The 26501-nt window shown below is 50.5% G+C and overlaps 2 protein-coding genes across 5 annotated transcripts; both read left to right on the top strand.

Moving 5' to 3' along the window:
• Positions 1-285: 285 nt before the first annotated feature.
• Positions 286-16191, top strand: SEPTIN3 (septin 3). 4 transcript variants are annotated; one of them, XM_074577715.1, is made up of 11 exons: positions 290-515; positions 3561-3643; positions 5904-6095; positions 6319-6447; positions 7185-7266; positions 7646-7783; positions 8152-8269; positions 8712-8807; positions 10752-10851; positions 11327-11378; positions 12611-16191. In XM_074577715.1, the coding sequence occupies exons 2-11, from the start codon at positions 3613-3615 to the stop codon at positions 12744-12746; spliced, it is 1074 nt and encodes a 357-aa protein (XP_074433816.1). In that variant the 5' UTR covers positions 290-515; positions 3561-3612; the 3' UTR covers positions 12747-16191. The 4 variants fall into 4 exon arrangements, with proteins under 4 accessions (XP_074433843.1, XP_074433834.1, XP_074433816.1 ...); XM_074577723.1 differs by having other exon boundaries at positions 291-515; positions 10755-10851; XM_074577742.1 differs by lacking the exon at positions 3561-3643 and having other exon boundaries at positions 286-515; positions 10755-10851.
• Positions 16192-16790: 599 nt separating this feature from the next.
• WBP2NL (WBP2 N-terminal like) lies at positions 16791-26149 on the top strand. The gene is made up of 8 exons (XM_074577755.1): positions 16791-16888; positions 19314-19422; positions 19961-20096; positions 21653-21745; positions 22565-22783; positions 23196-23324; positions 23696-23772; positions 24608-26149. The coding sequence occupies exons 1-8, from the start codon at positions 16830-16832 to the stop codon at positions 24653-24655; spliced, it is 870 nt and encodes a 289-aa protein (XP_074433856.1). The 5' UTR covers positions 16791-16829; the 3' UTR covers positions 24656-26149.
• Positions 26150-26501: the final 352 nt, after the last annotated feature.

Genomic DNA, 26501 nt, shown 5'->3' with positions numbered 1-26501 from the left:
AGCGCCCTTTCTCAGCCCCGCTGGAGCGAAGCCACAAAGGGTTAAATATCCCCCTTCCTAAACAAGCAGAGATGCTGAAACCACTGGGGAATTGGGAGGGAAAGAGGCAAGAAAAGGCCTGTGTGATGTGCAAGGGGGGCCCCTCTGGGACACGGGGGTGTCCATCAGCGGCAGCCCCCCCCATCCCCACCGCCATGCCCACCCAGGCGAGGAGGCTGGCGGGGGCCTGGGATGGAGCCGGGGGAGGGTGCGCGGGGAGAGATTTTGCGGCGATGTTTAATATTCAGGTCACATGACGATGGCAGCAGGAGCAGCACCAGCATCCCCGCTCCGCTGAAATAGCCACTGGAGAAGGAGGGGAAGGAGAGGGGGGGAGAAGAGGACACAGGGAAGAAAGAGAGAGGTAAAAGCGGAGCCTTGTAGCCCACCACGCCGTGTCAGCATCAGGCTAGAAAAGTGGGGGAAACCCACCCCTGGGAGAGGATTCGGAGACAAAGGAAGCTTCATGTTCAAAGGTAGGATGCTCTGGGCTTGGCAGGGTTGGGTGATGCTGGAGGGACACCGCTGGAGCTTTTTGTGCAGGGATCCTCTGCCGTGCCCCCATGCCGCACAGCTCTGGCCACGGGGGAGGAATAACCCTGAAGGGCAGTGGAGGAAATCCATCCTGGCTTTGTCTTTCCTCTTTTTTTTTCTTTTCCTTTTGGTGGCAGCAGTCTGGCGTGAAGGAGAACGAGCAGGGCTGGTTGTGGTGTTGATGGGGAGTAGCAGGCGCCAGGGGCTGCTCTGAAAGAAAGAGATAATCCCAGCTGGTCCAGGGCTGGGGAAAGCCCACAAGCTGCTCAGCTACTGGCTTGTCCCTTGCCAGCGACAGGCAGTAGCTGCTGGGGCAGCGGGGACATCCTGTGCTGCTCCCTGGGCATCTGCGCAGGAGCTGGCGGGTGGGCGGGCAGGGGGCAGGCAGCTGGGGTGACATGGGTACCCTGGTCCAGGGGTGCTCAGCATCCTCTCGCCTTGCGACACAGCCGAGCCACCCAGGCGGCGAGCCGGGGTATGGGGTAAGGACTGCACGGCCAGGGAGCGGCACCAAGGGTACGGCTGGGGCTGAGGCAAGTATCTAACCCTGCAGCGGCTGGACTGGGGACATCATGCTCAGCCCCTTCACCTCCAGCTTCTGCATCTCCAGAGTGGCTTCGGCACATGCTGCCCTAATTTTCATTGCAGCCCTGGCAGAGCCGGGCTCCTGCCAAAGCCCTCTGCAGAACGCTGAGGGGAAGGAAGGCTGCTGCCGCCAGGAAGGCTGCGGCAGCCCAAAGGGCTGGGATGAGTTTCCTTGCCTCACTCAAAATGCCCGGTGGTCCTCAGGCCAGGCAAAAAGATCTGATAAGGAGAATGGCTCTGTTCTGCACCCTGAGGTCAAGTGGTGCATCCGGCATGGCTCAGCCTTTGCCCTGCACAGCTGGGAGAAACGCCCTGGGGTCATTGTGGAAATGGAGGGGAAAGGGGTTTTTCCAGTGGAGGGATGCTCAGTCCAGCACCTCCATGAATCTGAAACAAGGACCAGATCCTAATGCCTGGAAGCCCCAGGAGGCTGTGCTACCAAAGCAGCCGCCTGCTTTCCTTCCTAGGGACCTGGTGTCACCCACCGAGGACCCACTCCTGCCAGCTGCCTTCAGGATCCAAACCCATGCCTCCTCCCCGTCCTGTGCCTGCAGGGAGTGGGACCGTGGATCTGGGGCCGTGCCGGTGGAAGGGGATAGGGTGAGACGTGTGTGTGGATCGCTGCCTCCAGCCAGAGTGGGACGGCCTTATGCCACACGGGAGGAGAGCTGCAGTGAGGCCGTCCATGTGTTACGTGGGGGTTAAATAGCCTTTCCTTGCTGGAAGCTGGGTTGTGGTAAGCCACTGTTTGCAGCCCTCCCTCCCTCTTGCCACTCAGACAAAGGACGGGAAGGCAGGGGGAGGGGATGTGACTGTATCTGGGTTATCGGGACAGAGTAGATGTTAATCCCCACTACCTGAGCCCCTAAGGGACCTGCAGGGCCACCTCCGTCCCCAGCTACCTGCTGCAAACATCAGAGGCAGGCAGATATGAAGGGTGCGCTGCAGTCGCGGTGTTTGCTGCTGGCCACGTACATCGGCCTTCCAGGGAGAGGTTTTGGGGTGGATTGGTGGGTGTCAGGAGCAGGAGCTAGCTGGGACCTCTACAGGCACCCGTTGCCCTTCTGGCCCTGCCTGCCCTAGCCCCAGATGCTGCACTGGAGCTAAGAGGAGCATCTCCTGTGAGCCAGAGATTATGCCCCAGCAGCCCAGCTCCGGCCACTTCCCATTGGGAACTCAGCAGCAGAGATGTCACCAGCAACTGCCCTCTTAAATGAGCTTCACTTAGCACACAGAACAAAGCAGCAAGGAAAAGGGTGGCAATGCAAACAGCAGATGTAAGTGGTTAACCTTGGCTAACCCTCTATTCATTATCCGCTATACTGGCCGTAGTGCCCCATCATGTATTCATTACAGGGCACAGCTGGAGGGGCTACAGGCTGTGGCTACGATGCACAATGCTACCCCTTGACCAGTCAGTCAGAGTGCTAATGAGGCTTTCTAGCAGCATTAGCATTACCGCATGTAAAACAGAGCCGTTCCCAGGAGATCACGTAGACAACGTTTCACGTTTCACGTCTCAAGGTGCCTCCCATAGCTCTGGCCCCGGTTTTGCACACCCTGACCTCCCCGTCAGGCTGCTGCTCAGTTGGCTCCTTGGATTCCTCCATGGGAGTCAAGAGGTCGAAAATCCTGCGCAGAAAGCTGAGCCCTCAGATACCTCTTTGCAAAATGGGGGCTTCCCTTCCTGAGGCTGTGTGGGAAGGCACCACCCCACACAGAGAGGAAGGCACGTGACCAAGAGGACAAAGGGAGGTTGTCTACCCCAAGACTTTGAATGTCCAAAATCGAAATACACAGGGTGATGATGCTGATTTAAAATCCAAAAAATATTTAAGGAGACTTCTGGAGATCTTTTGTCCTGGTCTTAGGGCTTCTTATAGATGCTCAGGAACCTGACTCTGAAATATCTGCTCCAGCCACTGCAAGGTCCTGGCTCCAGCAGCAAAGCCTGCAAAGGGACGGCCACATATTGTGATGTCCACAGCAGAGTTATCAACAACTGCCAGCTCTGGGCAAAGTGTCCCTCAGTGAGATTGAGGGATGAGTTATGAATCTCTTAGTGAGCCTTGAGGTTGGCTGCCAGCAACTTCCCTCCTTCCTCTTCCCTGTGTAAGAACAAGGAGTTGGAGGAATAAAGGAGAGGGCAACAGACTCCCTGAGGACAAGCTACTGCCTGGGCAGCAAAGAGGTCACAGCCCGCATGGCGCAGGTCCTGCACCCGTCCCATGCAACTGCTCATCTGGGCTTTCTTCCCATCTCAACATGTTCCCTGTCCACCTCCAGAGTTTATTTGCCCCATTACTGGGGTAGCCAAGTGCCTCACTGGGGCCACAGCCCCCTGCCCCATGTTCCCTCATCATTCCCTGTCTCACTCTCTCTTCTCCATGTCTTTGGGGTAGGTGAGACCCCGCAGGGCTGTGTGGGGTGCACACTGGAGGATGCTGCAGCAGGATGAGGAGCACGGCACAGCCACACGACTATGGTACAGGTGGTGTGGGGCAGCCCGGGAGGGGGCGAGCAAAGGGCAAGGTGCAGGAGAGCCAACTGGCTTGGCCCTCCATGCTGTGCCGGAGAGATGGGCTTTCCTGGCTGGCAGCAGCTTTGAGAAAGCTGGAAAAAGACAACAGGAGCCTCAGGGGATGCTTTGTCAGCAGGAAAGGCACAGACTGGCTGTGACGGGTGTAAGAGCGGATTGCAGCTGAGAAGCGCTCAGCTCGGCAGGCTGCCTCCTCCGGCAGCTGCCTGGCAGCACGAGGTGCTCCGAATTGCCAACCTGGCTCAAGCCAACGGTCCATCTTGTGCTCTGGTGCCCCCAGGGTGCTGCTCACTGCTTCAGGAGAGCATGATGATATCTCTGAGTGCCCATGCTCGATGGGGAAGAGCAGGAAGGGGGGGACCATCCTTTAGCAGACCTCTCCCCTGCTGGCAAGGTGGAATGGAGGTGGTAAGAGAACCTTCAGATGTTACCCACTGTGCTGTGCATGGGTGGCTGTGCTACCTTCCTCTCGCATGCAGGGAAGATCCCTTCTCCCAGTGTTAACATAAATGACTTCCCAAGAGGTGTAAAAGGAGCTGGGTGGAGGCACCTTTCTCCCTGCCAAGGGTGTCCCTTCCGCAAGGTCAGCCCTCAGCATGTGATAGTGGGATATTAAAGCTTATTTAAAATGTAAAATTTTCACTGTCTAGGAGGAGTCCTGTCTGCACAGGAGCTTTGATGTGGGAATGGTAAGCTGGGTCACCAGCCAGCCATACAGCCTGTTGCAGCCTAAACTTGTCCTTGAACAAAATCTCTCTGACATCTCCCCAGCCCTGGTCTCTGCCTGGCCCGGCTGAGCTGTCACAGGGACACCAGACTGGTGCTATCAGTGTCCCCAGCCTGGTGACCTCTGAGGCGTCCTCCTCTCCAAGAGGCATGTGTCACCCACCAAATGGCAGTCGCCTGCCTGGCTGCTCACATCCTCCTCTGCAGCCAGCGGGTTCTGCTGAGAGGAGCAAAAAACTCCACTGAAATGATGGAAAGGGATAATTTAGTGTGAGATACTTGAACTGAAGTGGCATCCAAAACAAGTGGAGCGCTTACCAAGGGAAAACACATGCTGTCCCTGTCCTGGAAAAATAACCATCTAATGAGACAAAGCATGGGGGAGTCAAGTAATTACAGTGGGAGAGGCTCTAGTTTGCAGCTGGTTTGTACATGAAAGGTATTTGATTCCCATCCCCTTCATCTTCCTTTCTAAATTCATCCCTCACACCTCCCTTCCCTACCAGCTTTTCTTCCAGGCCCTGTCCTCTCTCAACCTCCGGTTTCCTCCCAGAGGGTGAGCGCTACTCACTAATGAGGCAAGAGATGGAGATAAATGGTCACGGCCCGCCCCAGCAGTGTGTGCCATCACCCAAAAAAGAGTCAGGGAGGTCAGAAGGCCCACAGGGTCTTTCTTTTTGCCCTTTTGTTTTACATGGAAGAAGCGAGGAGGGGAGGAGAGGAGGGAAATGTGCAGATGATTAGCTCACTGATCACGAGGATTAGTTTCTTGACAAAAAGCATCGATCTATGGGCGGGGGGAAAGCATGGAGGTTGTGGCCATACTTTTCACTTCCACCGCTGACTTCTTCTGAGGAATTTGGCCTGCACAGCACCGCCAGTAACCTGCAGCTGCCCCTGGCAAGGGCTGAGCTTGCAAGTCCCCACAGTAAGTCCTAAACTCTCTTTCTATGCTAGGATTTGACACATGATAATTTTTGAAAGTCTGTTCCATTGCAAATTTCATGCTAAACTTGGAGGGGCAAAACACTTAATGAGCATCATCTCAGATTCAGGGTGATGTGTTGGAGGGGAGGATAGGTTGTGTAAGGTAAGTATACCTCTGGGCCACAGACTGATCCTGGTGAGAACTGGGAGACAAAAATGAGGAGACACACACAGAGCTTTGGGCAGCCGGTTAGGAGCCCAGGCAGCTTCACTGGGTCTTCTCCTGCTGTTTGGAGGTAGCCATCAATACGTTGCATGCTCAACGAATGCCACTTCTCCACCTCCTCATCTGGAGTGATACATAGAATAGTATGCTGGGAACTCGAGTAGATGTTCCTCCATGAAGAGCCCTACTGCTAAAATCTTGCCATTCAGTCATCCTCAGTAGCCCTTGAAGTGGATGCTCAAAGTTGCCCTCAGGTCCTGTGGCAGGTCATCAGGAACATCCTCATTACACCTCAATGATGATTTTTCAATCTTTCTCCCTGTGCAGGGCCAGTGGAGACCAAAAACGAAGCAGCCATGTCTGAGCTGGTCCCAGAGCCGCGACAAAAACCAGTCGTACCTATGAAACCCATGGGCATTAATGCCAACTTGCTGGGCTACATTGGTATTGACACCATCATTGAGCAGATGCGCAAGAAAACCATGAAGACAGGTTTCGACTTCAACATCATGGTTGTAGGTAGGCAGGGACCAGCTGAGGTACTGGGGACTACAGCCAGGGGCTGTCCCATGAGGCCAGGTGGGAGGTGAGCCCTTCAGGGAGGGCATGAGAAAGCAGACTCTGTGGGAAAGGAGAGACTGCACAAGGCAAGGAGACACCTACAGCCCCTTCCCCTGCCAGCCCAGCTCCGCCCCATGGGCCTGCTGTCAGAGGTCATGAGCTTCCTCTTTGCGATCCTCAGGTCAAAGCGGACTGGGAAAGTCGACACTGGTGAACACCCTCTTCAAATCCCAGGTGAGCCGCAAATCTTCAGGCTGGAACCGGGAGGAGAAGATCCCCAAGACGGTGGAGATCAAAGCCATCGGGCATGGTAAGAGCCAGGCTGCTGGGGTGGAGGCAATACTGATGCTTCAGCATAGTCTTGCAGAAGACCCCAGTAGTCTATGCAAACAGTTCTTTGGCATTAGGTAGCTTGTCTATGAGAAGCTAAAGGCCAAGTACCAGTTTTAGATGGCCTCAGATCCGGCCAAGGCTTTTCTTAAACAGCAATGCTACTGATACCACAGACAAAAGTGAGGTGTAGAAAAACAGTTATAGATATTTCTTCTGACAAGACATTAGTCTGCATGTGTGGATTAAGCCTTGCCGTAAGTCATTCTTACCTGCAGATGCTTAATAATCTATACAAATTGCATTGGTGGGTCCCATCCCAAGCCTGGTAGAGCATATCTCCTCATGGTAAAGCATCAGCACAGCTTCTACAATGGTGCAGAGTAATGGGCATCATCTCAGATGCAGGGTGATGTGTTGGAGAGGAGGATAGGTTGTGTAAGGTAGGTATATGTCTGGGATATGGACTGAGCACAAATCCATTTTCCTGTAGCAGAGTGGTATGAGGTGGCTTTGGTGCAGAGATTACCAAAATTTGGAGTCAGAAATGCAAGCGGGGGTTACAACTGTTGAGGCATGACCCAGCCTGGCCTGGTCATGCTTGCTGGACAGTGATGAGGGCAGAGTGCTCTTTTTCCCTTGTAGGGCACAGAGACATGTTTCATGGTGGAGCAGGTCCCCAGGGAGGCATATGATTGTTTGCAATTTCTTCCCCAGTCATTGAAGAAGGTGGTGTCAAAATGAAGCTGACAGTGATCGACACGCCAGGATTTGGGGACCAGATCAACAACGAGAACTGGTGAGTTTTACATGGTCAAGGTCTTGTGTCTCAGAAAGGGCTGAAGTATATGGTATGGTATATGGAGTGACTCTCATCTACTTGGCCTGGAAAGTGTCTGGGATCCTATTGCATTCAGGGGGCCAGTAATGAGGACATGGAATTGTGAACACCATGGGTCTACGTGCATGCTCGGGGATATGGGCACATTACATAGTGAGTGCCTATTTCTGTGCCCAGTTATAGAAACTCTTAAACATCTCTGCTGATGGTGTGATGCTTGTGGTGAATATATTTTATGCCTGCGCCTGCTTTGCTGCTGTCAGAGCTGGGAACACTGTAGGCAGGAACATGAGGAGATTTGTACCTGTCTATTCATCTCTCTCTCCCACCTTAACAGCTGGGAGCCTATCGAGAAATACATCAACGAGCAATATGAAAAATTTTTGAAAGAGGAAGTGAATATTGCAAGGAAGAAACGAATTCCAGACACACGAGTGCACTGCTGCCTCTACTTCATCTCACCCACTGGCCACTCGTACGTACACACTATCCCTCCTCCTTCCTCAAGCCCCTGGTGCCTCTGTGCCAGATATACTCTCTGCACTGCTCCATCTCAGTGATGGACCCAGGGGTCCCGTCTGCGGGGCTGGCCACTGTTTAGTTTAACTTCAGGTGCTGCGGGCCTTGAAAGGGTCTAGGATAAAAAGGGCAGGAGAAATGCCACTGTGGTTTTTGGGAGAGGGCAGGATAGATGGGAAGAAGGAGAGGAAAGCACGGTGTCAGCAAGTGGGGTACGTACAAGGGAGGTTTCACGGATGCCCTGACACTGGGAGAATTACTGGGATGAAAGGCAAGGAGGGTAAAGTGACCCCTTCCATGTTGTTGTTCCTTCTTGGGATGCAGCCTGCGGCCTTTGGACCTGGAGTTCATGAAACATCTCAGCAAGGTAGTGAACATCATCCCAGTTATTGCCAAGGCTGACACCATGACCTTGGAGGAGAAGACTGAATTCAAACAAAGAGTGAGTATCTCCTCTCCTGCATGGGATCCTTCCCTGCCCAGGCTTGGAGGAGGGAAAAATGAGTGTTATCCTTCCTGAGTTTGCAGCACAGTCCCCAGGGTATGCACAGAGTCCAATGCTGGGCTGGTGTGTAAGTCCTGAAGATGCAGCTGTTTATGGCCCTGAGGGCATCTGTTAGAGGGGGAAGAAAGGCGCGTATCCCTGTGACATCTCATGATACATTCTGTCATGGGAGCTGCAGAGCCAGACAAGTAACTGAGGTTGAGGAAGAAAGACTCATCATTGTTGCCGTGTGTCCTCACTTTGCTGCACAGTTCCCTGGGGACAGCCCTTCCAGCCCCTGCCTGCTGGAAGGATGTCCCAGATGTGTTTGCCTGGCCTTCTTGCCTGCATTCCCTTCAGGCTTGTGTTGCTTTGTGCTGCAAAATGTCTCTCTGCCTAGGTGCGCAAAGAGCTGGAAGTAAATGGGATCGAGTTTTACCCCCAGAAAGAATTCGATGAAGACTTGGAGGATAAAACAGAGAATGACAAAATCAGGGTAGGAAACATTTTATTACAGGAGGGGAAGGGGGCATGAGGGCTGGTCACGTTTAATGACTGTAAAATAGACACGTGTCACAAGAAGGTTTTAAGTGCTTCATCGTCCCTGAATGAAAGATGCAATGTATGTAAGGAATTGTCATTGTTCCTTCTCAGCTTAATTCATCCCTGTCGTTACCACAGGGTGCTATGAAGGCTGAGTGAGGAAGGACTAGGTTTCACCTCCTCTTGCTGAATGTTCTGTCTGGCCAACGTCAAGGACCAAAGGGGCCTGGGGTGTGACTGATGTCCAGCCTCTGTCCCAAACAACTGCCCCATCAGCCCCCTTATCTGCTGACTAAACTTGACCTGAAAAGAGCACAATATTATCCTTTGCTGATCTTCTGGTTAGCTAAAGGAGACAAGCTCCTTTCAATAAGCTTCCCATTCCTCAGTAGTCCATGCTCCTAGTCACCTTTTTCTGTGCCTGCTCCAGTTTGATTTGATTATCTAGCACTGGAGCTGGTACCCCATGCTCCCCCATCTCTTCTGAGATCTGAATTGCTAAGCTTGTGGATCACATGTGCTTTTCAAACAATTGTATCACACTGGTGTCCTGCGACTGACTTGTGACTGACTAGCACATGGGGTCCTTCAACTCCTTCAGTCACTGCTTATTCATGAGCTCCAAAGTCACAGCAGAAATTCTTGATGTTATTCCCTAAATGCTGCTCTTTGTGCCTCAAACTTGCATCTTCCCAGATAATAACCCAGTCTGCCTTTGGACTGACAACACCTCTTGACCTTGTGATGCTAGTGCATTTAATTATCCCACTCATCATTTTTGTGTCTACGCCATTAATGAATATAAACTGGCCTCCGTGTCAGCCCTCAAGAAACTCCCGGAGTCTTGCATTGCAGCTGACACTTGCTCTTTCAACTCCCCCAGCTGTCACAGCCCCGACAGAAATTATTCCCACAGTCCCCATCTTAATTAATAATTTCCCATTTGAAAATACATCACACATTCTGGAGAAGACTAGATGGGTTTTGCTTCTTCTCCAAACCGTGACTGGTTTTGAGGAGGGCACCACATTTTTTCTGCACTTCAGCATCATTACCCTAGGTTTGGATAGTCTCACACATAAGAAATAAACTGCTTTCTAATCTCCATTCCTGTGGTAACTGCAGTCCCTTCCCAGGCCCAGAGACATCTGTAAAGCAGAGCAAATCTATGAACATCTGCACAGCCTTATGGATAGCAGGCTCTCCTGCACCCTGTGCTCTAGAAATGAATGGTTTCTCCCTGTGCTTAGAGATATCTTAGGGACCTCTAGATGATCTCCAGAGGTCCCTTCCAACCCTATGATTCTATGATTCTATGATATCGGGGTCCCCAACAGCCTCACCTACTGTCCCACTTCCCAGGGAAGCTGCACCCCTTTCCCATTTCAGGCCTTCCTCGGCACAACCATTTCAGCCATTATTGAATGTTCATGTGTCTTGTTGGGGAGGACTAGTTTGAGTCCTCTCCTTCTTTTGGTGAAGCACTACAAGCTTTGTGAGAAATACTCACTGCAAACTATTCATATGAACAGCCTTGCGCCAACAGACCCTCTCCAGATTATGCCAAGGTACTTTCTCTCTGGTCATCCCCCTCTTCAGAAATGCTGGAGATGGATGTAGAAAAGCTCTGCCTCCCTTTCCAGAGCCCTTGGCACTGCTGCAAGCTACCCACTAAGCTTGGGGGGTGCAAGGACACCTGTAAAGCAAGGGCCCAAAATGCTAGTGATAGCGCTGGTGGATGAACAGGACAGTCAGTTAAGTGTTGCTCTGGAGAACTTCTTCCCTTGGAGAAGGCCTTGTGTTTGGTGAGCTGAGAGGAGGAAAGGTCGATGGGGAACAGTGATTGTGCTGCTCTCTGGAATGGGTTCAATAGGTCTCTCCACATGTCTCTCCCCAGCAGGAAAGTATGCCCTTCGCAGTAGTGGGCAGCGACAAGGAGTACCAAGTGAATGGCAAAAGAGTCCTGGGCAGGAAAACACCTTGGGGAATCATTGAAGGTAAAAACCCCCTTGCTTCTGGGAGTTGAAATATCTCTGCAGGCCCCAGTAATAGACAAGGGTCCAGATAACAGGTCCCATGGCTACCTTCCCATCCCTTTTGTGATAAATTTTTTGAAACCAAGCAAAAGGAGAATTCTCAAATAGGTCTGGGAGGGTTCTGCCATGGTCAACGTGGTACCACTACTGCCAGCTGGCAGAAGCTAGAGCCACTCTGAACACCATGGTGTGTGAAGCTCAGATCCTGAGACTGCCTTGGTTTCCAAATGAAAGTTCACATGTAACCGCTCAGCACCTGGCAGCGTGTCTGCTCAATGCCTGACGGTGTGGTGTTCACACAACTGTCTGTCCTTTCTGAAGTACGCAGGCTCTGCCCACCTGGAACTTGCCCCATGGCGATGACCTTCCCATGCTCTGTAAGCACAAAGGGATTGTTGAATAAATCAAATGTAACAATGGCTTGCTTTCTTTTCAGTGGAAAACCTCACTCACTGTGAATTTGCCCTACTTCGAGATTTTGTCATCAGGTAAGGCCATGGTCATGCATCAGTTTGGTCTTGACAAGCAGGGAGTCTTCCTGAGGCCCTCATAGAGTGAAATAGCCCCTATGAAAAGGAAAATAAAGTACATTCCAGGCAGTGGAAGCTTATGTGGGGTAGGATTGTATTGAGTTAAGGGGTAGATACTCTAGTGCCTCTCTTAGTGACAAGACCACTATGACAAGTAGGTGCTAGTTTTCATGTATGAGCTGGACACCTGGAGAAAAGCAGGGTACTACCACCCCCCTTATATCCCATTAAGGATATTAGGTTGCAACAACTTCTATTTGTTCTGACAACGGGTCTGGGCTGGAGTCAATGAGAAAGAGGCCACTACCACATCCTAGACTATGTGTCCTACCAGGTTGAAGGATGGGCTGGAACATATGACCTGGAAGTGAAAAGCTTTCATTGTCCTGTCTTATTTCTACTCTGTTTCATGAAGTTGTCTCAGCACAAGTGATATCTGCCCCGAATTCTGTAGAAGAGCTGCAGATCCAGGGTCACCTCTGTTCCCTATGAACACGATGAGGTTTTAAAACACCACCAAAAAAAAAGAAAATAAGAGAAACACACTTCAAAGCCTGTGGCTCGTTCCACCTGTGGGTATGGTGATATTGAGACACTTGGCCAGGTACAATGCTTTGACATCACACTACTGCCCTCTTTTTGCTCTGCAATACCTTCTGCAGAAGACGTGCTTTCTGTAAGTCTTCCAGTAAGAACATCCCAACCAAGTGATCACCACAAAGCACATAGCAATCTGAGCCCACAGGCTTTCTATGGAGGTTAGGGACGATGCTCACAGCAGTGTTCTGCAGGTTATGATCTGCAGTGGACCTGATACAGCCTCATGGTGTTTCCTTGTCTCACCTATGCTTCAGATGGGATAAGCCCATGTCTGCTCTGACACACCAGGATGGCCACTAGCTGTCCCACTGGTACAGGTGTGAGAGGGGCAGGACACCAACAAGCACAGCCAGGGATATCCTGCAGCCTGTGTATGTGTTCTTGAATGCTGATGCTCCAACCCTCAGTTGTGTATGATGGCACCCATGCCATCCACGCAGAAAGAAAAGTACCCTCATTAGCCAGACCGACTGAAGAAATCTTCCCTTTATCTTGGGCAATAAAATGATCATCGGAAGATTAATACTGACTGAGCTGATATTAGTTATCACATCTTCTTTCCAACCCCATCTTCACTTTGCCCCCCACAGGACCCACCTTCAGGACCTAAAAGAAGTGACTCACAACATCCACTATGAGACCTACAGGGCCAAGCGGCTGAATGACAATGGAGGGCTGCCCCCCATGACTGTTGAGACAGAGGAAAACCACGAAAGTAACCTGTGAATGACCCATCTCCCCATCCCCGCCGCTGTCACCCGGTGTCTCTGGATATGACAACCCACCCCTGCTACCCTTGACTCTACCATGGGCCTGCCTCTGAAGCATGTGGCACATCCTCCGTGTGTGTGAGAGGATGCGAGCGTTGAGTGCGTGCGTGTGTGCATGTGCCTACCTATGTGCCGGAGCGGGACCAAAGGCGTCTCCCCAGTCCTTCCCAGAGTGTCCTCATTCTCGGTTTGTTTTTTGCACAGCGGACTGTCCGTCATCTTCTTTCCTCTCGTTTCTGTGTCTCAGCTGTGTGTCTTGCCTGGGGGAAATAGGGATTTGGGGAAGGATTTCTGGGGGCAGGAGGGCTTTGGAGGTGGGAGGTATGGGGCATGCTGTGGTTCTGTTTTTATCACTTGGAGATATGGCAAGGAGAGACTCCAGGAGAGATGGTGGAGTCAGTGCATGCGTTGTCTTCAAGTGATGGCAGCACAGCTTTCTCTTGGGTCCTTGGTTAGTGGGAAGGCAGCTGGTTGGTCTGAGGGCATGGTGGCCCAGCATTTTACCCTCACTTCTTGCTGTGGCTTGCCGAGGGGAAATGGCAGCTTGGAAGTGGATAGATGGGAGAAGTGACAGACTGACATGTTTGGGGGTTCAGAGGAAGTGATTGGTGTGAGGGGACAGAATTAATTCTTGGGCTGTAACATCTATTTGAGAAGCATAAAAGTGCTTGGGGGAAATAGCCAAATTTTCCAAAAGAAGCAAAACCCAGAGGAAAAGAATATGTTCCTGCTGCAGGGGGTGCATTTGTCCTGCCCAGCGCTAAGATCAAAAGCCATGCTTGTGGCACAGGCTTTTGATCCTGTGCAGATCAGACCAAGCTGTCCTGAGGTCACCCCACCTCATCCCCCATTGCAGCGGTCTCTCTCCACCAGCACTGAGCAGGTCCTGGCCAAACTTTTCTCCCACAACATGGCCCCTCTGCTGTGGGAGCGCAGGGAAGACAGTGCCACGGGGTGTCCCTGCCAGGGGCTCCCTCAGGGACAGCCTTACTCAGCACGGGGCCTTCAGGATCTTGGAGGAATGCAAAGAGCCATGGATTGAGAAGCACTGGGCCAGGGTGTCTTCCTGGATCTCCACTAATGGTGGGAACACAAGAGATACCTCCTCCACACTAAAAAGGCTGCACTTGCTACTCCATCAGTCTCAGCCTGTGCTGTTCCTCTGCCCTCCTACTGCTCTCCCAGCTTCCATGTCCTCCTCTCCTGTGCTTTTTTCCTCATTCCCTTTTAGCCCTCCATAGCTTGCTTCCTTCCTTTCTTTCCCTATCTCACTTTTTCTGCTCTTGACCCCTTCTGTCTCTCCTTCATTTCTCCAAGTACTTTAATCTTCCTCTTCTCCAGGCTGTTTCCTCCCTCTCCCTGTCCCAGCTCTCACACCTCTTCCTTATCAATGTCCTTTTGTGTCGGGTTGAGAAGCTGTTTGTTTACCTTCCCCTGGAGGGGACAAGGAGGGAAGGTAAAGACCCAGGAGTAGAAAGAGGCATAGTCTTTGCCGAAGACTATATGCTCGTGTCTAGCCACTGTCAGCTCTTTTCTGGATGTCCCTTGGACAGGTAGAAACTGTCAGGGCTGGTTGGGCAGAAGGTAGGAAGGGAGAAAATGACAGATGTCCTGATTTTGTCAGTCTCTGCCTGTCACCTAGTGTGTCACATGGATGGCAGGGGTTGTCACCTCCAGGACAATAGCTGGTTGTACTTAAAATGCATGTGCAAAATGCCATGGCACGGGACAGCAGTGGTGCAAGTAAAGGGAAGTGCAGTGGGTTTGGGATGGGGTCTTGGAAAGGCTGGCGCAGGTGGGAGGAAGAGGTCCCAACGAGGGAGTAGCAGGGGATGACTCAAGCCAGGACTGAGGTTGGCTGACAGTTTACAGGGGCCAGGGCTGGGAAGCCTTAGCAAAACCATCTAAGAGCATGTGTCCATCTTGTGGCTTTCTCTGGTGCTGTCACTGCAAAGCAAAGGTCTCTTCACTCTTGCTCCCCCCTGTCCACACTAATCACCCATTCTCAGCACTGCTAGGACATGAGGACCATACTGGCCCTTCACAGTCCTTTCACCACCCACCTTCATGGTTCCTGGTGTTCCTGTATGCAGTGTGTGCATATAATCTCGCACCCAGCTTCCCACCTGCACCAGGCCTCCTCGGCCCTGCAGAGAACAAAAGCCTCATCACCGGTGCCAGCAGCCGTACCACAGACCCTGCAGAAACCATCCTGCGATGCTGCTACCCATCCCGCCACCCACATTGGCCATCCACAGCCCAACACGGGGTCAAAGCCTCCTCCCAGCTTGTCTCCACCAGCCGGCCAGGTGTGAGGTGTCTCCAGCATCACCAACTGCCAGAAGTATCTTCTCATCCTACTCTGCTGTGGCTGCTTCTACATAATATTGTAAACCCAGTGCAATAGGAAAGACCCCCCCAGGGCACCTCTTCTTCACTGCGCTGAAGCATGAAGCCATGCTCCACCATCTTTAGCGGGGGCATGCGGAGGTGTTCCCTGCACTTGCTTTCTCACACAGCTCTTTGGCAGCCATGCAACTGCTCTAGAGGAAGTCTCTTGCCACCGGGCTGCGTCACCCTGGGCTGCAGTATGGTCATTTCTATGACTTTTGGGCCCAAACAAGGGTTAACGCAGAGAGCCAAGGCTGCCCTGCTTAATGAAAGCAAAGCAGACCCCACAAAACAGAAGACAGAGATTTTCCTTTGCCTCTAATGTGGACTACAAGGACAAGGCTGCGTGTTTTGCCCTATATGTTTAAGAATTTTTGTTTGTTTGTAATAAGGTTTTTAAGCTCTGCTCTCTAAGTTCCTGTCAGCTCATGGACTACTTCTAAAGGATCCATAAAAGCTTGCTGACAAAAGCAAGCTCAGGTATTCCTCACTGCCATCCGCTCACCCAAATATCCTACTGGTAACTGCGTATCTACCAGAAAGTCTACAAATGGCAAATCATCAAAAATTTCCCATGCTGCGCCAACAGCAGGATATACTGCCGGGAAAAAGTCTCTGCTGATGGATAAGCTGGGAAAAGCCTGAACGGATCCTAGCTCTCGTGTGCCACCGTCTGAGTCCCAGGATGACCACAGCCGGTCAGATGCTCCCCTCAGATGCGTCATTCCTTGAACGGTACCACAGGGGGGTAAATTTTACACTGGAGGTCCCACTCAGTGCCCTCAGAGACTCAGAAACCCTTCACCACATAAGCCATTGACCAGAAGATTTTTGCAATGCATGGTAAATCCCAAAGGTCCTTTTTTTTGTTTTTTTTTTTTTTTTGTTGTTTTGTTGTGTTTTTTTTTTTACAGTGGACAAATTCCATTTAGGCTAAGACGGTAAGGAAGACCGCGGCAGGGTGTCCATGCTGTCAACAGAGCGAGCAAGAAGAGCGAGCAGCGCTACGTGTAGGCACTAGTGTTTGTGATTAGTTGTGAGAAGTTAATTACGGTTCTTCACCACGGTTCCTGAGCAGGCGGCTCGGGGGAAAGGCCGCCTCACCGGCACCTTTCCCACACCAGCAGAGGCCCCGGGAAGCGGCGCTGCGAGGGGTAGGCGCACGGAGGACGGCAAAAACCGCGCCTGAGCCACCCACCAGACCGGGGGGGGTGGGAGGGGGGGCTGGGAAAACGCCTTCCCCGGCCGCCTCAGGCCCGGCTGTGAGCCAGCCGCCGGTGCCCCCGCCAGGCCGGGAGAGGAGGAGCTGGGCCACGGCCCTCCCCGGCGGGCCTTGGGCGGACGTGGACACCCGCGGCAGGGAAGACGCAGTGCCCGGGCCGGGCGGTACCGCCGGCTGCAGCTGTAGCGTCCCTTCCGCCGGCGGCCATTAAACCAGCCCCGCCTCACAACCGACACCGCCTCGTTTCCGCCGCCGACATTGCCTCACTTCCGCCGCGCGCGCCGGCTGCCGGCCGGGCGTCACTGACGGGGGCGGGACTTCACAGGGAGGGCGGGGCATCGCGGGGGTGGGGCTCGCGGGGGGTGACGCTCGCGGGGGGGTGACGTCACAGGGTCAGGGGCGGGGCCATCGGGGGGACGGGGCAAGATGGCGCTGAACAGGAACCACTCGCAGGAGGGTGGTGTCGTTGTTCCCAACGGCGAGAGGTACCGGCGGGGCGGGAGGGGTCCTCCTCACACCTGCTCCTCGCAGCAGGGCCGGGGGCCGGCGGGACCTGGCGGTGGGAGGGAGCTCGGCCCCGCTGGGGCGGCCCCGTGGCTCGGCCCGGGGCCTGTGTTGTGCTCCCCGGCGGTGTGGGGACGGGTTGGGGCAGGCGGTGGGGAGCGGGCCTGGCTGGAGCCGACAGAGCTGCCCCGGCTCTACTGCTGAAGCTCCGACGGCACTTCGTGCTGCTCCGGCGGGCGTCCTGGATGAAGAGTGAGCTGCCATCACCTGAAAAAGACGAGGAATTGGTTTGGGTTATTTTATATCACGCAGTTAGTGATGTCAGAGAGGCAGACACCACTTAAGGTAGGAGTCTTAGTCACTAGAATTGAAAGTAAAGGGAACTTCTTGTCAGAGGCGAGGCCTGAGCAGAGCGGGTCCCCTCCTCGGCGCAGGAGGAGCGTCTCTCTTCGTGGAATCGCCACCAACGGCTGGACGCCAGCCCGTGCCCTGAGTGGGGATCGACAGACCAGCTCAGCAGGCCTTGGCTTCGCTCCGATGGTGTTTGGGTGCTCCCGGCATCCCGGCCTTGCCTAGGGAAATCCTTGAAAACAGAGGCCCAGTAAAGGATTGTCGAGTTGGTTTGGACGTGGTAAACTGTAGGAAAAATTACTTTTCAAAAACATACTCCAAATAATGCTGAGTTACTAACTGACTACTACTGCTTCAGTCAGGGAAGTCCTTTGACATGTAGAGCTTATGCTGCTTTAAAGGTGATCGCAGTATCCTTAACCGCAAGCCATTCTTCAAGGTGCTGCTTAGTCACAGGGGGGTGCTCTGCAGGGTGCACGGCCCTCCCATGACAGCCCTGGATGGGTATGCAGGTGCAGACCAGTTCAGCTGCCTAATTATGCCCAGTGTTGGTGGCTGCATGTTATTTCCTTGTGCGAGTAGCTGGGAAGGAGTAAACATTAAAGGGGCTATGTAGAAATTCTTCCCAATGAGGCAAATGATGTGAAATGCTGCAACAGGACATGATTGAGGAAATGTTCTGGTAAGGTCCAAGCTGTTGAGGAGCTGGTTTTATTTAGCTTAGAAGAAGTGTTTTCCCTCTGCATCTCAGAAGTGGAAAGAGCTCCGCTGCCTCATCGGTCTGTCCCTCCCAGCCAGTCTGAGAATATGCATCTAGCTCAACTATGAGTAATGTCCCAGTAGAATTTCTTGGTCAATTTGTTTTTTTCTCATTAAAGCTAGGCTTTTTAGTGTCTTCCTCCTTGAATAGCTGCATTTTCAGATTCATCTATACTGTTAAGTTTTTCTCTTACCTAAGGAGCATGTAACCTGAAACTACAGGGCTTTTGGTTGTTTTCCCATACGGTGGCCCTGATGATTCCTCCCTTCCCCCAGTAATTTTGCAATTTCCTGAGTCCTGACTTGATGTGGCTTCTACCCTAAGCTGATCAGAATACGTAAGATTACTTTAGATCCGTCCTCTTCAGGCTTGTGTTGGGTTAGGGTTTTGTGTTTTCTTTTTACATGTTCTTGAACCATAAAATGCCTTGGATTCTGCCGCTGTAACACACTGCAAGCTTGTCACCCACAAGGCTTTTTTATTTATTCTGCAAATTTTCTTACTAGGTAGTATGTTTAGGATCTGCCCTGTAGATTCAGTGTCACGCTTTCCCAAGTTGACTCTTTAATTTTTCCTGAAAATACATGTAATTTTTCAGGCACCTCCATATCTGTGATCCTGCAGCGTTTACAGTACTCATCTGACTTTATGTCATTAGCAAGCTTTGCTAATGTCCCCCTAGATATCCAACAATAATAACCTTATTGTTGATATTACTGGCTCCTGGTTTTGTTCCTTAGCATGGTGCTGTTTATTACAAATATTTACTTAAACCATGTGAAGCAAGGTCAGCAGTGATAGTATCAGTTGAAGCAGCTTCCTCGGTTTGCACAGTGGGTGTGGTGTTACAGTGGTGCTGCTCCCCTGTGATGGCCAGTCCTGGATTTGAGCACGGAGTGGGAGAGGGAGGCTTGCTCTGAGATGATACCTTGGCGTTAAGGGGGTGCTTTCATGCACCTCCACCTTTTCTGTGCCCCGACCTTTGGGCTGAGGCTCTTCTCATGTGGGGAGGGGAATTCCTCAGCCTGATGGTTTTGGAAAGAGAAACTGTAATTTAAAACTTCCCTTTGTGGAGCGGGAGCAGGGGTTATAACAGGTGAGAGTATGAATTCTTCCACTCTGCATAAATCATCCCTCTCCATTGAAAGGAAAAAAGACAGGGCCCACATCAGAACTGATTTTTTTGGCATAATATTCAGAGTTTCTGGTGTGCTATCCCCCTCCTGTGTCATGGGGGTGTGTGTCAGAGCTGTTACTGAGTTTCTCTCTCCAATTTGTCTGATTTCCTTTTTCAGTGTTCTCAAACAGTGTAAAGATGTGGAGCTCTCCTTCAGTGACGTGACAGGCAAGCCTGAAGCCTTCAAAGGCACCAAAAAAGGGATGTTGTATCTCACCCCTTACAGGGTAAGTCTGATGCCAGCAGGGCTTCTGCTTTCTCAAGGGATCTTGTAGACTTTAAACCTGAAACCTAGTTGGTGATAGAAGAAGTGATTTTTGTTATGGGATGAACGACTGAGAGTCCTGGGTTGGAGAAGGGAAGGTGGAAATAGGGTAGTTCATGCCTGTATCACAATCCCAATTCCCTACAAAGGCACATGCGGTCCTAGAAATCACTGTCTAAAGAATATATTTCATATAATGTCTCAGTCAATACTATTTTTTTTGAAAACTGTCATAGCTTATCCTTAAAAAGCAGAACAGTAAAACTCGGTAAATGTGCATGTATGTTTTAAGTGATATATTATTTTGCAACATACATGCTTTGGGCAAGTGAGCCATGTGCCATAAAATCCTGCAGTGTTAAGCTGTGAAATAACACAATGCATACTGATACTAGGAGTTAAGTTACCCTTTTTTTGTGAATGCTGCTACAACTAGAACTCTGTGACCACTCTTTATATGTAATTTAAGTAATTCAGAGGTATTCCCTCCTGTCTTGCAGATGATCTTTGTGTCAAAGGGCAAGGATCCTATGTTGTCTTTCATGATGCCGTTTTATTTGGTGAAAGGATGCTCAATCGAGCAGCCTGTTTTCTCTGCCAACTACATCAAAGGACAGATTCAGGCCGAGGCAGGAGGTATGTGCCCTTTGTAGACTGAGCTTTTCACAAGTGTCCCAAGTCGTTTTCTGCTGAACATCAGATAGATGGCTTACGGGCACAGGAAAGACGGGCAGAGTAGCTGTGGCAGTATAGCTAGCACATCCACCCTGAGGTAACTTTTGTCATCTGAACTTTAAGGCACTGCTTCTGTGTTACTTTCTGCCCCCAAAGCTGGTAACTGACTTTCACTGGATGACTCTTGTTTAATTCTGTAACTTCTGTCTTGCCGTCTATGTCACGTTTACTCTCTTTCCATGTGTGCTTGTTTTCCCCTCTCTCTGACCTGGAAGAGTAGGTAAGTGACCAAGTCACCCCTCGTTGGTATTGATAGAGACAATTAGCAACCACTTTTGTTTTCTGGAGGTCAGTAGCCGCTTACCGACTTGGGTACATTTGCGTGCATCTTGGATGCTGCTGTGTATCATTGATACGGCTTTGTTCCGAGTTTGGTGATGACACTGAAGTAAGACTTACAGTCATGGTCATGACCAAACATGGGGAATTGCGGCAGATAAATGGGGATTAAAAACAAAGCTTCTGATTCAAATTTCTTCCATCTTCAGCCTTGGAATTAGTTTATGTGCGTTTTGATGGCATCCGGAGAGCTTATGCTTTTGCTTTCTGTTCTTAACAATGTTTTAAAGTGACTGGGTCCTCTGGGGATTGTGGATCAGCCCACTTTATTGGGTGGAAATCATACAAAGACAGTGCTTTTAAACAGGTGAATCTCCAAGGGGGGGACTTTGTCCATGGTGAATTGTTTTGTTATATTTCTGTACTTTATTTCTACATTGTCCCCAAGAGACTATCTCTACTTTTACTAACTTCATTGTTAGACAGGGAAGATAAATCTTATTTTATGAAATTTTTTATTTAAATAACATATATTTTCTAAAAAACACCAAAAAACCCCAAAGCATCCCCCCAAGAAAACCCCAAACAAACTAGAAAAAAAGTACCTACAAAACAAAGTACTCTTACTGATCTTGCAATATCATCGCCTACTTGAATTTTTTTCTGAAAAATTGCTGTTATACCTAAGCATTTATAATCTGTCTGAGCTTCTGTGGGTCCAAGAGATTAAAATGTTGCGTCTGATTTAAATCCTAGCTTGAGTTGCAGATCCTGATCTGCAGTCCAATGGGGTCAGCAATAAAACTTCATTTGAGGGCTTTCAAATTAAAATCCTCAGTGAATTAAGTGTTCTTTCTTTACACTGTGTTCATTATTAGGTTCTATTAAACCTTTCAGGAAAGAACAAACCACTTAGTATGTAGAGTAGGCTGCTTCTACGTAACTGTAGAGAGGGTTGACTTTTAAAGGGTAAAGAAATAAATTCCTGATCTTCTTGAGATACTGTTTTGGGGGACATCCGGTAGCAACACCATGATTCTTTCCTCCTGGTAGCAGGACACAAAAGAGTCTTGAAATAAGAAAGAAAAAAAAATAATTGGAGTATTACCTGTTTTGCTGTCTTGACTGCTACTGAGGAGGTTAATAGTCCGTTTCAATTCTAATTCTCCCTTTCCTAGGTGGCTGGGAAGGGCAGGGGACATTTAAACTCACTTTCAACAGTGGAGGAGCCATTGAGTTTGGACAGCTGATGTTCAAAGCTGCTTCTAATGGTAAGGGGTCTTCAGAGCCTGCAGTTCCCCCCATGGTTGGCTGAGCTAGTTAGAGAATAGCGCTCTTTTTGAACTTCATGGGAAGAAGGGTACCCTGTGCGCTTTTCCACAGCAATGCATTTTTTTCTCTTTCCAGGGGAAGTTTTGTTTTTCCTTCCAATCTTTTTTCTTCATTTCACTTCAGTGCTTTGTGCAGTGGCATATTCTGGGGGTGGTGCTTCTAAGGTGGACCACCTTTTTCTACAGAACGTTATTGCTCCTGGAATAAAGTTGAAATATGTGATGGTGAAAAATTGATTTGCTTACCTACCCTCAGCTGAGTTCTGTAATACAGGAGTAAGATGGGGGAAGTTAATGTGCGCATTTGGAGAGAGGAAAAGATAATAAATTTAAAAAAACAACTTATATTTAAAACTTTCAAATGGGGGGAAAATGTACATCAACTTTTTTTCTGGTAAGAAAGCTTTCTTTTTAAAGAAGTGTGCCTTTAAAAATGTACTTTTTTTTTTTCCTGATAAGAAAGTTTAAAAGGAAGGAAAAACCACCCTACTGATCCTTGCTCTAGAATGGTCTTTTCTTCCAGCAGTGGGAGCTCTTTGATGGGACTGGTACCTGGTATTTTTGCAGCTGGTTCCCTTTAGGACCCTGTGAACTTGCAGTGAGGAGACTAATGCTTTTCAAGCGCAGTACTATGCCAGGATTGTTTAGTGAATTTAGATGAAGGGAAATAGTGATGCATGAACAGAACTATTTTCCTTTTATTCTATACGTTTAGTTGTAACAAAAGGATATCTGGCTTACTAAATGTGTGCTTCTTAGCTTCCAGTGGCATTCCTCTCCAGAACCCTGGCTATGGCTATACACCTGTTCCCGGAGGGTATGCACCCCCCCAGCCTGCTCCTGGGGGTTATTCACCTGCGCCGGGGGGCTATGCTGCTCCTCCACCACCAAATGGACCGTATCCTTATGCACCACCGCCGATGAGCGCCTATGGACCAGCTCCACAACCCATGGGATATCCATACGCCCAGACTCCAGGTTTGGAAGCTGTGTAATGATGACTGGCAGGGTGTGTTTGGTGTTAGTTGTAAAGAAATCACAATGGTATGACGAGGGTTATTGTAGTTTTGTCTCCTTCAAGGATCCTTGTCCTTGCAAAAATCTGTCTTGTGCTTTTGATCATACCCATGTATGTCTACAGTTGCAGCTGATGGGAGATGAAAATGGGGTTTGTCAATTGTGCTGCTGCTTGGCAGATCATTATTTGCCTGCTGGCATGCTGGGCGTTAGCAAAATGTCAAATCCCTCCTGTCTGCACCTCTGCCAAGCCGCAGAGCTTCCCTCACTGCTGCACTTGTCCAGAGATAATGTGCTGTTGGGCCTGTGAGCTCTCTTCCCTTCTGTCCCATTGCCATGGTCCAAAACATCAATCTGGTGTCATCTTTTTCAGGTATTTACCCACCACTTCCAAACATGAACCCTGTGTATGTGCCACCTCCTCCCCCCTACTCCGGGCCATCTCCTGCAGGACCCTCAGCCCCCTCTGCCCCCCCGGCCTGGGGGAGCCCAGGGATGCCAGGTAAATGGGACTGGGGGGCTGACAGGGTCTGGGTGAAAAAGGGCGCTTGGGGCCTTGGGCTGTGGGTGGCGTTGTGGGCACAGCGTGGGGTGGGGAAGTTGTTGCAGGAGGTCAGAGTCATCTTGATCTATTATTTGAGATAGCAGAGTATGGGGGGAGCTGCTCAGCTCTGCACTGCACAGCTTGTGGTCAGCTCTAGCCAACCTGCAGCTTTCCTGAAGTGCTCTGAGTTCAAACCCAGCTTGCTGCGATTACTGCTAGCTGTTTGGACGCTTGTTGACTCCTCAAAAGAGCTGTGGCTGGGGAGAAGGCCCTGGGACTTGGTCCACTGCCTAAGGTGTGTGAGATGGCTTCTTCTCTTTCCTTTCTAGGGGGCAGTAAGGCCATGGAAGCCGCTTCCAGCGCGTATTACAACCCTGCTAACCCACACAACGTGTACATGCCCATGGTGAGTACTGCGCCTGTGGCCTGCGTGTGCCTGCTCTCTCTTCTGTCACTAACGGAGACAGCGGTTTGCTTTCCTAGCAAAGCCTAGTGTGCCTTCATCTTGAACGTGCACAGAAAGGACGCATTTTCCTGTGAGGTGTGGGTGATAGTGCCATGAGGAAGGCTTGTTAAATCCTCAGTTGGGAAAGGAGGAGGGCCTGAAGATTCACCCAGTAACAGCCATTCAGTACAACAGAAGCTCTCTGCTTCTCTTGGGCCTGAAGGTGGGGAGAGTGGGACACTGAAGGATGTTCAAGGGTTTCATTTTCACTTTTTTCTGGGCTGCATGGAGATGAGGAGGTTTCTTAAAGTTCAGTCAGTAGCAGCCGGTAGGTGGGCTGTAGCCTACATCTGGTATGGGACAGCCAGTCTGCCTGCGCCCTTCACTGCCTCACATGCCTTTGTGGTGGGCGGGACAGCGATGGAGCAGCAAAGCTGGCCCTCAGCCTGGGGACTTGCTGCCTGCTGGGTCAGGGCTATGAACATCAACAGAGACAAAACCCTGGAAGTTAGGGGAGGATGGGGATTAAAACAGATTAAGTGATCTATTATTTGCAATAGACCATTTGTTACCTGTTTTTGAGAGGACCTTCACTAGAAAACTTTATGAGAGGTTGCATGTATTCTGGAGCATTACTTATAGCAGAGGGGAATGGTCTGGTGAAATGCCAGCTTAAAACACAGCACCCAGCTCTGGCTGTAGCTCCCTGAAGAGCAGTCATTTCTTGTAAGCCAAGCCTGGGAAGAGTTCGTCATAAAATCAGCAGGGTTGTTGACTCTACTGTATCTCGTTCCAGGATCAGCCACCTCCTTATACACCTCCTGAGGATAAGAAGAACAACTAACAGAAGGAAATTGCAACCAGCCTCCCACACTCTCTCTCCCTAAAAACAACTTGTCTGTTACTACCCCTCGGGTTAGCATAACTCTAGGTCTCTTGGTATATACACAATATATGTAGTGCTGGGCAGGGGAGCGCCTGCCCTCCTTAAACATAAAGTCAGTGGCAATACAAGGCGGAACAGCAACACTTTCCTGCTTATTTGCTTTATCTCGTGGGGTTGAAGCACTAACCTTTTGCTCTACCCTTGGCTTAAGGAGAGAGATGGACTTCTTAAACTGGCAGTAGACCACAGCACTAATCTAGGACTAAAATATGAAGGCTCTGGGATCTTGGAGTAAAACTACTTGCAATGCCAAACTTTTGACTTCTGAAGCACCAACGAAGAGGAAGGGTATAGAGAGCCCCGAGGTTCCTTGCGTAGACTCTTGGGTGGCCCAGAAACGTGTTAAATTTCCTTAAATTCTGGCACTCTTCAGCGTGAGGTGGGGCTCTGGAAATCCTGTATCATGCTGGAAACGTGTTTCATCTCCTGGATTAACATTCATGGTGTGATGAATTTGGGAAGTGCATCCTAAGAGACACTGAAGCATTTGGCTGCGCAAGAGGGAAGTGGGCAGGCCCCAGTCAGCCTGCCTTGGTAGACATTGAACAGAAAAGCAAACAAAGGTGTGCCTGCGGGGCAGCGCGCTGATACTGGCAGGCATGCGAATCGGTCTTCCTTTCCCTCTCCTAGAAGCAGGTCCCATATCTGTGCAATGATCCTGTGTCAAACAGCCGTTCTTCACGCGTAATAGAGTCAAGTGCTGCACAGGAGGCTGCTTGCCTTGGAGCAAAATATGTTCCATTGGGAAGATGACCTGGCACTAGCCTTGTCAGGAGACAGGTCCCGCAGCCCTCTGCTGAGCAAGCCTGTGCTGCGTGATAGCCCCACAGGGGAAAACTGGCCTTCATCTCGTCCTTGGGCCGCTACAGCCCGCATCTGAGCAGTGTGGGAGGGTGGGCGCCGTAAAACCAGAGTTGGGTTGCTCAGGGGTGCAGTGCCCTCTCTCAGCTGGGAACCACTGTCTGGTGTGGATGTTCCTCATGCTCAGCTCTCTTGCAGAGACCGGCTGCTCAGCCAGAACCTTTCCTTCTTCCTTAGGACATAGTGCCATTAAACCTGCTCTGAAGAGAGTCTCTGGTAGTCTGGTTGGAGACCTTTGTGATCCTTTACGTATGGGGTTATAGTACTTCTTCCTACAGCCTTCCTACCTTCACAGTGAAGGGGAAGGAGCGTTTTCCCTCTTACTTCCCTGTTTGCCAGGGCTCTCCTGTAAGTCAGGCTTGCGTGACTTGCAAGTGTGAATTCCTAAAGCAGCCCTATATGGGGGGGAAGTAAATTTCCTTATCTGTAAACACCTGAGTTAGAGATATTCTAATAACTATTTAAAAAAAAAAAAAAGAATGTTTATAACTTTTTGAATTGCACTTTAATACAGGAGTGTTGATACCTTTATCTGCCTGTTCGCTTGTGTGTGTGTGTGTTGACCTTCATTCTTGTCTACTGTACGGAAGGCTGGAACAAACAACAGCCACTGGTGGTGTTCCCTTGTGTCGGCTGTGGGATGGTCCCTCTCTCCCTGGTGTGTGGCTAAGCTGGATCTGGAATTGAGTAACTGGAGGGAGAGAAGATAATGGGGCTCATCCTCTTGCTGCCTGGGGAGGGTGGAAGGCCGTTTGTGCCTTTGCTGTCGCCTAGATATCCAGAACTGGCATGTGTTCGTGTCCTCGGGGCAGGCAAAACACTGCATTTAGCAGGGGACGTGTCACCACCCCGCTACTCACTATGGCTCTGTTTGTAGCACCTC

Source organism: Larus michahellis, chromosome 1, assembly GCF_964199755.1.
Source record: "Larus michahellis chromosome 1, bLarMic1.1, whole genome shotgun sequence".
NCBI classification, from domain to species: Eukaryota; Metazoa; Chordata; class Aves; order Charadriiformes; family Laridae; genus Larus; species Larus michahellis.
This window is presented reverse-complemented; position numbering and strand designations above follow the sequence as displayed.

Bases quoted from the DNA above. Each gene is read 5' to 3' on its own strand.
- SEPTIN3 (XM_074577715.1), top strand. From the start codon at position 3,613: ATGAGGAGCACGGCACAGCCACACGACTATG. The intron at 7,267-7,645 runs GTGAGTTTTACA...CCACCTTAACAG, and splicing joins CAGATCAACAACGAGAACTG to CTGGGAGCCTATCGAGAAAT. The intron at 10,852-11,326 runs GTAAAAACCCCC...CTTTCTTTTCAG, and splicing joins ACCTTGGGGAATCATTGAAG to TGGAAAACCTCACTCACTGT.
- WBP2NL (XM_074577755.1), top strand. From the start codon at position 16,830: ATGGCGCTGAACAGGAACCACTCGCAGGAGGGTGGTGTCGTTGTTCCC. The intron at 23,325-23,695 runs GTAAATGGGACT...TTTCCTTTCTAG, and splicing joins GGGGAGCCCAGGGATGCCAG to GGGGCAGTAAGGCCATGGAA. The intron at 23,773-24,607 runs GTGAGTACTGCG...ATCTCGTTCCAG, and splicing joins ACAACGTGTACATGCCCATG to GATCAGCCACCTCCTTATAC.